The sequence below is a fragment of the Hippopotamus amphibius genome, chromosome 1 (assembly GCF_030028045.1).
Source record: "Hippopotamus amphibius kiboko isolate mHipAmp2 chromosome 1, mHipAmp2.hap2, whole genome shotgun sequence".
Classification (NCBI taxonomy): domain Eukaryota; kingdom Metazoa; phylum Chordata; class Mammalia; order Artiodactyla; family Hippopotamidae; genus Hippopotamus; species Hippopotamus amphibius.
Window position 1 is genome coordinate 234,950,330 of NC_080186.1, and position 10,596 is coordinate 234,960,925.

At 48.8% G+C, this 10,596-nt stretch overlaps 1 protein-coding gene across 2 annotated transcripts; it reads right to left on the reverse strand.

Annotated features, from left to right (window-relative positions):
* Window positions 1-2,564: 2,564 nt before the first annotated feature.
* On the reverse strand, window positions 2,565-9,115 carry FST (follistatin). Of its 2 annotated transcripts, none has more exons than XM_057700871.1 (6): window positions 8,651-9,115; window positions 6,511-6,702; window positions 5,830-6,048; window positions 5,286-5,510; window positions 4,343-4,573; window positions 2,565-3,621 (listed from the first exon to the last, which is right to left on the reverse strand). In XM_057700871.1, the coding sequence occupies exons 1-6, from the start codon at window positions 8,733-8,735 to the stop codon at window positions 3,539-3,541; spliced, it is 1,035 nt and encodes a 344-aa protein (XP_057556854.1). In that variant the 5' UTR covers window positions 8,736-9,115; the 3' UTR covers window positions 2,565-3,538. The 2 variants fall into 2 exon arrangements, with proteins under 2 accessions (XP_057556854.1, XP_057556857.1); XM_057700874.1 differs by having other exon boundaries at window positions 4,343-4,570; window positions 8,651-9,114.
* Window positions 9,116-10,596: the final 1,481 nt, after the last annotated feature.

Below are 10,596 nucleotides of genomic sequence, written 5' to 3' on the forward strand. Positions count from 1 at the left end.
CCGCGGCATGTGGGGTCTTCTTGGCCCAGGGCTCAAACCCGTGTCCCCTGTATTGGCAGACAGATTCTTAACCACCAGGGAAGCCCCCAAATGGTTTTTTAAATGATTCTATTTCAGTTGTTTTCCTAGAGATTGGGAAGAGCAGTCTACTGTGCACCTCTCCTTGAGAATGACTTTTTAAATTTTTAAACTTTTTATTTGGATTCCAAACTTACAGAAAAGTTGCAAAAATAAAGATGGTATTAAAGATAATACCCATATACCTTTTACTCAAATTCATTTATTAACTAACATTTTACTCTACTTTTATCATTTATGTGTTCTCTCTGATTACACATGGAGAAAAAAACTATATAAAGCTATACTTTTTCTTTCCAAATCACTTAAGGGTAAATTGCATACATTTTGGTCTTTCCCCCTAAATACTTCAGTGTGTCTTTCCTAAGGATAGGAATATTCTCTTCCATGTAAATTAGTGTAATTAATTTCAGTAAATTTGATATTGATACAACGCTTTAATCTATGGACAGTATCATAATTTTGTCAATTGGACAATAATGGCATATACAGTGCTTTTCCCCTTGGGTACAGGATCCAGTCTAAGGTCAGGTACTACATTGAGCTGCATTTTGAGAAAGATTCTAATTACGCCAGATTTAATTTTTGCTATACCCATATAGCATATAAAAATCTTAATTGAAGTGGACATCTGATGAAAATTAGACCCCTGATAGATTTTTCATTATTACTTGATATTTTGCAATTCCTAATGATGATTAGGATGTACTCACACTAATTAAAACTAGTTATTAGCAACTGTTTCTATTAATTACATTATATGCCAAAACAAATTAGACTCTTTTGAGTCATAGCTGAAGCTCTAACAGTAGCCTAATGGTATTAATCCAACTTTAATTTTAAAAGAGACTTATATTTTTTGGTACTGATTAGCCTAATGCAGGATTACTGGAAAACTCAGAAACTCCAAGAAGGAAAATGAGATACTGTCTGGTGTTTGAGAGGAATGATTGCTGCTGACAAATATGAAAGAAAAATTTTAAATAAATAATCCAGATGTTGTTTAAAAGGCATGCTGTTGATTTTATCACTCCCGCTTGCCAAGACACACACGGGTGCCTGTTAAAGTTGACATTTTTACTCTGATGTTAAAGCATCCGTAGCATCCCAGGACGAGGTAACAAATCAATTCCAGGAAGGGAGGTGAAACCATGTCTGCCTGCTGTTTCCTTCCCCAAGAGCCCAACCCTAGTGGCAAGCCAGTAGCTTCTGGGCACTACAGAAGCTTTCCTCAGTTAATGGTGGCCTGTTTGTCTTCTGCACCTCTTTTCCTCCTTTCTCTGGGAATCAGGGGCAGAGGGCTAACGAACCTGACAGGTTCCCAATCATTATACAAACTCTGCCCACCCAAGGCCCCTCTGCTTCCACCAAATTTCTCATTTGGTAGCCACAGTGGAGATCTCCAATAGTCATTTTTAATAATTATGTATATTAAAGAGGGTTTTCACAAAAGGGATAAACTTTTGAAAAGAACTTGGGTCAGTCTCTGAAAGAATGTATTTGTTTAGCAATGTGGGCAATATTGACCGTTGTTTGCACTTTCCCTCTTACAGTCCCAATCCTCACTTCTTTGTATCTTGTACTTGATATTTTTAATATACTTAGGCAGTGAATTAGCACACAATTAGGCAGAAACTTGCGATTTTGTAGTAATGTATCACTATGTATCACAGTGTATTACAGGGACAACCAATCCATGCCCCAGATGCCAACCTGAGACTCTAATAGCGTGACTTGGCTGTCTAATGTAAACTGTAAACTAATACATGTCCTCTTACCTTGAAAGGGTCATTATTTACTCTCCACAAACCATGGACATCATTGTGGAAATCTGCCCCTGCCCCATCCTTACCTCACCAAGTCTCCAGAATTCCAGCACTATACTGCCTTTATTTCTGTAGTTGATATTCTGACTTCTAGGATGTGTTGTCGTATATTGTCTATTTTCACTTTTCCTTGTGATGTGCTTTGTTTTTTAAAGATCTAAGATCCACTTTATTTAGATGAGGAAAGATAAAGGGTGCCTCTGGCTATGGAGATGAACTTGGAACAAGGATATCTAAGAAGATGGTGTTTTTAAACAGGCAGCTTGAGGGCTGGTACATTGCAGGGAAGAACATCTACAGTTTGCTGAGTGGTAGGTATGCCATCCCTTTTACAAAGGGGTGGCTGTACCTCAGATTCCTGTATCTTTCGAGGTCTGCTGAGATGATCTGTAATTTACTGTGGAGCTCCTTACTGCCCTGGCCACTTAATTTCAGTGATAACTATTTCTCAGCAAATGTATCATATACATTTTTACTCAAAAGCCCAAATAACTTCTTTTACATCATCAGCAATTGAGACCATTGGCTTTTTAAAATTTTTTTATTTTTTCACTCATAATTTATTTACAAATACACATTATAACTTTTATATACATTGCACATTTACATGGTAGAAAAGTACAAAACTATATATTTAAATGAATTTATATTTAACTTGCCATGTTTGAAAATATAAAATTGCATCAGAAAAAAGTATTATGAAAAGCAAGAAACTTGAACTGATAAAGCTTTTCATGACACATTGGGTGAAAAGAACTAATTTAAAAGGTACAGCAGACTAGCTTAAAGGAAACACCTAACAAAAGGTTGAATGTGTAGCATTCCCCTTCCTTCAGGCTCCTGACACCCACATCACTCAATTTCTTTGGATCTGTAACACCTTAAAAGTACATTATTAGAAATCCAACATTGCTATCAGTCCCTTTCTCACAAAATGTCTTCATCACAACAAGAGAACGGAAGTAGGAGTTTCCTCAAAGATGTATCCTCTGTACCTTCTATCTGAGTCAGAGTTATAATGCCTTTTGGTCAGTCAAGATTCCTTGTAAACAAAACCCGAGGGATCATGTATGTACAGAACAGGCAGCAGAGAATCCAATAAATAAACATGACAGAAACTGACATGCAAGTTTGTTAAAGTGGAAAAGAGTCTAACAACAGTGAAATGAAGAGAGACAGATGAGTGAGTGAATAGTAAGGAATGGACTTAAATGGTTTACAAGAAAAAAAAAGCTTTTACTTTACAAGCAAGAGACCTCACAATAAATAACAACTGCTCTTCCTTTCACGAATAAATTTCTTCAAAAACAAGGTGTACAGTCAACCAGACATTTTATGTATAAATTATAAAACATGACACAGTATAAATAAATGTCTACAAGTCTCAACTATGGGCCTCATCCAGTAGACCTCACAATGACCGCCTCTCCGGGTCCAAGGAGTAACAAGGTGGCCTGGGAGAGAGCTTTAGGACAAAGGTCCTTTATGTATAGTTTTCCCCCCAAATAAATAAGCATACACTTATTTACAGTATGGACAATATATTTTTTTCTTTTTCTTTTTTCCCTTTTTTTTTTTTTTTTTTTTTTGCCCAAAGGCTATGTCAACACTGAACAACCCAACTGGTGGAGGGTTTACCACTCTAGAATGGAAGATATAGGAAAGCTGTAGTCCTGGTCTTCATCCTCCTCCTCTTCCTCGGTGTCTTCCGAAATGGCTAGATGGGGGAATACAGGGGAGCTGCTGTTTAAATACGGACAACAACAGCGCAGAAGCAGCTCAGTGTATGTTTTCAAAGCCCTCTGAGACAGCCATATTACAGCGTTGCATTTCTATGTGACTTGCAGTAAGATGCTTTTGTTTTGTTTTGTTTTGTTTGTTTTTTGGCATCTGCTGTTATGCAATAAGTTTAAAAAAACTTAAAAAAAAAAAAACTGCAGAAAGTTCTGAAGAATCAATGGCTCAGGTTTTACAGGCAGATTCCTGAAATTAGATAAAAAGCGCTCGTGTTCTAGGTATAACTGCTTTGGGTCCTTATTTCAGAGTTAGTAGGGGCCACTGCACAAAGCGGCAGCCCACGTGTGATAATAGAAAGCTGTCTTTGAAAAAGAAGAAGAAAAAAAAAACAACCTTTGAAGCAGTTAGTTTAGATTCAAGTGTTAATAAAGCAAACAGCAAAACACACGACTAAAGCAAAAGAAATTAGGGACAAATGACTGGCAACCCTGGTGACAATCATTGATTGGACAAGTCCTTAAGGCCTGGAAATGCCCCAGGCAGTTTTTTTGTGGATCGCTGTACTGCTGGTGAAACTCAGTGCTGCCTAACTTAAATAGAAGCGGGCTGATATGGGGAGGTTTCGTGCTTTTTATGTCTCAACTCTCTAGAGCTTGCCTGGGAAAGCCTTACATTGCAGCAGGGTTAGAGATCGCACTTACAGTTGCAAGATCCGGAGTGCTTCACTTCCAGCAGCACGCCCGAGGAGCAGGCCGCTTCCTTCATGGCGCACTCGCTGGCGTAGGTGGCATTGTCACTGGCACAGACAGGCTCCTCAGACTTACTCTCAGGGCACAGCTCATCGCAGAGGGAACACCGGCCTCTGCCAGCCTTGAAATCCCATAAACACTTCTTCCCGCCAGTGCACTGGATATCTTCACAGGACTTTGCTTCTAGGATGTAATACACCAGTGATGAGTAAGTGCATTTCCCTCTGGCCCCGCCTCCCTAGTCTCCTATCAATAAATGCAAACATCTCATCACTGACTAATGGGGGTAATGGAGATATTGTGCAAAAATGCTCTATAATAAAACCCAAACTCAGACACATACGACTCACACACACACACACACACACACACACACACACACACACCCCCCCAGTTTCCTACACACTGCGTTAGTGCATGAAAACACTGTAGTATTTTTTTGGAACAGGATTTCGCAGTATCCTTGAGTTAAATATGTATTTGGCTATTTCCCACAAATTGGATCTTTTAAAAAAAGAAAGAATTCTATCAGTTATCAGAATCTGATAACAGATTTTAGGAACTGTTAAGTAATTATTTCTTGCTTCCAGCAAGTCTAGCACTTAAAAAAATGTGTAAAATTGAGTGAGTTCTTGGGTTTCTAAGAAGGAAAATTGTTTCCTGTGTCTTGCATTTCAATATATATGCCAGTGCTTCCAGAAGACAATGGTTTCCTTAAGGAATGCTGTGGGCATGGCAGTTTACCCAAACGGGAGAGTATTTCTTCCTTTGGTGAAGCTATGCGTTTGGGGAGGCTTTGGGCTTATTAATTGGTTAACCTCACAGTTTTAACACCAGTTCTAGCCTTTTCTCTTTTCCTGTTTTTTCTTTTCCTTCCTCAATCCAGAATACCTACTGATACACTTTCCCTCATAGGCCAATCCAATAGATCTGCCCAGTAGGCAGGTAGCCTTTCTCAGGTGACAGGCACTGGAGTAGGTTACTCCATCATTCCCACAGAGATACTGCTCAGAGGAGGTGGGCTCTGGGCAAATGCGGTTACACGTCACACAGTAGGCGTTATTAGTCTGGTCCACCACACACGTGGAGCTGCCTGGACAGAAAACATCCCGACAGGTCTCTGAAACAAAGAGGGAAACACACATTAATAGGCACCTTGTGGTCCTTAGGGACTGAACATTTGATGATATAAAGAAAATCTCAAAACAGAAGCATCCAGCTTTTGGAAACGCACATTGGGAGCCCTGTGGTTTTCAAAAGAAAACTATGACTCTAGGGTGGCCCTTCCATGTATTAAGGAGTCTGGAGACGTTAGAAAGGGTTTCTGTATTTGGTGTCATTATTATTAGGCCATTACTGCAGACTACGCCATTCCCCTGGGGTCCTGCAGTGGGTCTCTCTCAGGTAGAAAGCTGGAGGAGGGGCCGGGTAGGACCTACTTTTACATTTGCCCTGGTACTGGACTTCCAGTTCTGGCTGCTCTTTACATCTGGCCTTGAGGAGTGCACATTCGTTGCGGTAGGTTTTTCCGTCCAGCCCACAGACTGGGCCTTTCCAGGTGATGTTAGAACAATCCGGGGCGCAGACGCAGCGGGGTTTGTTTTTCTTGTTCATTCGGCATTTTTTCCCGGGTCCGCAGTCCACGTTCTCGCACGTTTCTAGGAGTTGGAAAGACGCAGGGATTAAAACCAGGGCCAGGCACCCTGCGAGTCAGCCAGGAGGGCTACGGGTGCCTTGCGCAATCCTGCGGCCAGGAGTCCGAGCCCAGGGGGCTCTTGCCCAAGGGGCTCTGGCCCAGAAGTTGAGGAGGGGCGGGGGAGAGGGCCAGTGGGCTGCGTCCCATACCCAAGCCTCTCTAAGTGCAAGGGTTGGCTGGCTTCACCACCACATCTGGCTAAGAAGTCTGAGAACCTCTGCCGACACTGTTTCGCCTGTAGTGACAGGCAAGGTTCAAACCGAATCTTACCAGGGCTGGGGAGTGGGGGATGGTGGTAGTTAGTTAGGGGGAACCCACGAACAAAGCTCTCGCAGCCCCCAAACCCCAGATGGGCACTGGGGAAGCTGAGGGCAAGACGCCCTCTACTGAGGGCCTGCACACTGGGGAGGAGGAAGGGCCCTACCTTTACAGGGGATGCAGTTGGGGGCGCCCCCGTTGAAGATCATCCACTTGAAGAGCGTGTTGTCATTGACGTCCTCCTCGGTCCACGAGGTGCTCAGGCGGCCGGTGCTGCAGCACTCCTCCTTGCTCAGCTCTGTCTTGTACAGGACCTGGCAGCGGCCGTTCTTCGCTTGGCGGAGCCAGCAATTCCCAGCTGCGGGGAGACAGCGGTGGGGACGTGGGCGCGCGAGCGGCGGCGGGGTCGCGGGAGGGAGGCGGCGAGCCGGCCCGGGAAGGGGACGCGGCGGGGATGGGGGGGGGGGGGAGCGTGGAGGCGGAGAGACGGAGGCGGAGAGAGGCGAGGGAAAGGCAGAAAGTAAACCGGAGGGAGTAAAGGGGTGGGGGTGGGGGAGCCAGATTGAAGAGGTGGGAGGTGGGCGAGGGGGAGGCCAGGCCAGAGCGCGAAGCCAGCGCGCCCCAGCCGTATCAGTGTCAGTTACCAGTGACCCAGACACAACACGTGCAGCTTGCACTGACTTTTACTAGACTGTTTACTTTTATTCGTCCCATTTCATAACCTGCAGCGACTCGAAGAGCCGATGAAAGAAGCTGACAAAAACAGGATGCGACGAATGTTTTCACATGTTGGTTTCATGTAGGCGGTAGGGGTATTATTTGTGACGGGGGTTAAAAGAAAGTAGGAGAACTTGAGAGAGAGAGAGAGGAAAGGGAGAGACAGAGAGAGGCAGAGACAGACAGACAGACAGACACACACACACACACACACACACACACACACACACACACACACACACACACAGTAAGAGATCAAGCAAAAGGCACTTGTGAAAAATGAAAGCAAAAAAGCAACCGGGCCCTGCCCGGCGTTGCCCCGCGCGGCCTCGAGGCGCAGCCCGCCCGACGGGCCGTTGTGCAATCGCCAGACCCGGAGGACGCCCGCGGCCACCGCGAGCTTTCGAAATCTCCGAGGGCTGCTTGCCCCGGCGCCCACGTCCCCGGTACCCAGGCAGCGCCGCGCCCCGAGCGGCGGGCGACCCAGAGCAGCGCGTCGCAGGCGGCTAGGGCAGTGCCCGGGCGCGGTCTCCAACACTCGGGAAATGTGAACGCCAAAGCCGGGAAAGTTACAAGCCTGCTTCAAGGAAAGTGTAGGGGGGAAAACAAAAGGGGGGTGGGGGAGACTTCCTACCGTTTCACGGTTATATATATACGTGTGTGTGTATACACACACACACACCTATCTCATACCTACCAAGAAATCTTTGCAAGTAATTCCCCCCCACCTCCTCTTCTTTAATGTTCGGATTTTGGTCAGGAAGACTTCTCATGAATCATCCAGATAACTTGAACAGTAATGGGGCCGCAAGCTGCTATTATTATTTCAAAAAAAAAGTCTGCCCAAAGACTAATTGAAATAAACAAATCTAATTTCAAAAAACTTTAGAAATTGGCTCTCACTGCATCTCAGAATTGAAATCAATTGTGGGCTCCTCACTGTTCTACAGAAAGTTAACAGAGGAGTGAGGCAAAGGGTAAAAAACTGCAAACTACTCAAAACAGTCCGGGGTAATATATATATTTTTTGTGTGTGCGGGGTTGGGGGAGGGGATTAGAAGAAGCATCCACTGGGCAGAAAGCTACTTCCCTCTAAAATTTTCGGCACCCACATTTCCAAGTTTGGGCAAAGTTTCTGAAACCACGTCCCCCAGCCACCGAAGAAATTTCAGTATCCCCCCCCCCCGTCATTTTTTAAAGTATCCAAAAGATGTAGGAGGGAGAGAGGTTGGATTGCAAATGGGTCGACTGAAATCTCCAGGCTACTGATGCTTGTCCCCTTCTTCAGAGCCAAACAGGGGAGATCACATCTGAACTCATTACGTCCAGAACTTGGAGCATCTAACCCTAACTACTGAGAGACTCCAGCTCACTCCCTTTCCTTTTAAAGGATAGCCGCGCTCCAAACTCGGCTCCCAGTCCTAAAGTGTCACTGCCTTCAGTGTTCCCACTCCTCTCCATCCCGGACTCGCTAAGTTGGTCCAACATCTTCCGAGAGCAGCGTCGCTCAGAACAGACCCCGTGGAGACGACCGAAAAGTACGACCCCCTGCCCTCCGCCCAGCCTCCCGAGGCACCCCCCTCGCTTACCCTGGGCGCTGCGGTCCTCCATGAACTGGCCGAGCAGCAGCAGCAGGAGGCAAAGCCCGCCGGGCGGGTGCCTGGGGCGGACCATCCTGGGGGCAGGCGCGGGGCGAGGAGCGCGGCGGCGCGGGGAGCGGGCGCGGCGGCGGGCGGCTCGGGCAGGCGGCGCGCGGCGCAGAGGCGGGCGGCTGAGGGCGCAGAGATCGCGGCGCAGCCCCGCGCTCGCCGCCGGCGGCCCGAGAGATTCAATGGACGTCAGAAGCCGGGCGCAGCCGCGCTTTAAATCTAGACGGGGGTCTCCGCGGTTTGCGGTGGGCGGTCTCCCAGTGTGTGGGGCAGTGGGAGGGCGGCCGCGAGCGAGGGTGTGCGCGGCTCCTTGGGGGTGGGGAGCTTTTAAAAGTTCAGTGTGAATCAGGTGACATTTCCCACCTTCTGGAAACCCTTCCCAATTATCTGGTGGAGGTGCCCGAAATCAAAGCGGCAGGAGGGGGATCGCCGAGCTCTTATTTGCTTAGGAGCGAGAGGGAGGGGGCAGGCGGCCGGGGCGGGGGTGGGGAGGGGGGAAGAACACCCACTTCAAGTCCTGCACGCCGCCGCGCGCTGGCAGCGCCGGCGCGCCCGGGGCGGCGTGTGTGTGTGTGCGCGCGCGCGTGTGTGTGTGTGTGCGCGCGTGTGTGTGTGCGCGCGCGCGCGTGTGCCTGGGGGGTGGGGGCGCGGTGGGGGCGCTGCGGGCGGCGGCGGGCGGAGCGGAGCGGGGCGGCGGGTGGCGCTGGTCTCCGCTCCGCCGCGCCTCCGCTCCTGGAGGACTTTGCGAGCCGCCCGGAGAGCCCCGGGCTGCCGAAATGCCCCGTCGCGGTCGGCGCGCTGCGGTTTTAGGCCCCCGCGGGCAGGGCGCGGGAGCCGCGCCGTTCCGTGCCTGGGGCTGTGCGCGCCGAGCGCCGCGGCCGCCCGGAGCCCCGAGCGGTGCCTGGGAACCCCGGCGCCGGCTCCCCCCCCCCCCCCCCCCCCCCCAAAGCCGGGCCGGCCCGGGACGCGGCCCGCGGTCTGGACGCGCCAGAGGCGAGCAGAACGGTTTCACACCCCCGGCCCGGCCCGGCCCGGCCTCCCCCGTCGCGGGCTCCCCGCGCGTCCTCTCTGCTCCCCTCGCCCTTCGCCGCGCCCGGAGCCGGAGCCCGAGCCCGAGCCGGGGCGCCGACGCAGGCGGTCCACCCCTCCCCCGGCTCCGAGACGCCCCGGTTTCTGTCCTGCGTGCCTCTGTCTGTCTCTCCCAGTCTCGCCCTCCGCGTCTCTCTCTCTCTCTCTCTCTCTCTGTTCGCGGAATAAAAAAGATTGCAACATCGATAATGAACTTCTGTGGCCTCAGTTTATTAAGCACAGTGCCTGGCATTCTTCGCTGAAAGTTGGCGGGTCTCTCATTTATAACATTTTTGGCACCGCTGAATGAAACTGAGGAGGCGATATTTCCTTTTATATGAAACGATTATTTCACGGAAAATGCTATATTGTTTATGCCAAAGCTGCCTTTTACATTTCTATTCTTTTCGCTTCTGGAGCCCGAAGGACAACAGACAGCGAAGTATGCAGACAAAATTCTTGGACATTCGCAGGTCACTGGGATTTGTTCTGCGGATTTCAAATCCGCCCCTCTTCGCCCTCCACCCCCTCCGAGCCCCCCCTCCGCCAGACCGCCCCCCCCCCGCCGCTCCTCTCGCCCTCCCGCCCCCCATCTTCCACCACCCCCCTCCCACCCCCTCCACAACTGCAAATAACTCAGTGATAACAGATTTTTTTCCACCAACTGCAGGAGATAGTGCTAATCTTTTAATAAAAGATCCCATTACAATGGGATCTGTCTGGACAGACTATAATAGATCCCGAAATACAGCCGTGCTAATATTAGAAGACAGTTGTTTGGGTGCCTCTCAGACGGGCCCAAGCCCCCCTTTGAACGT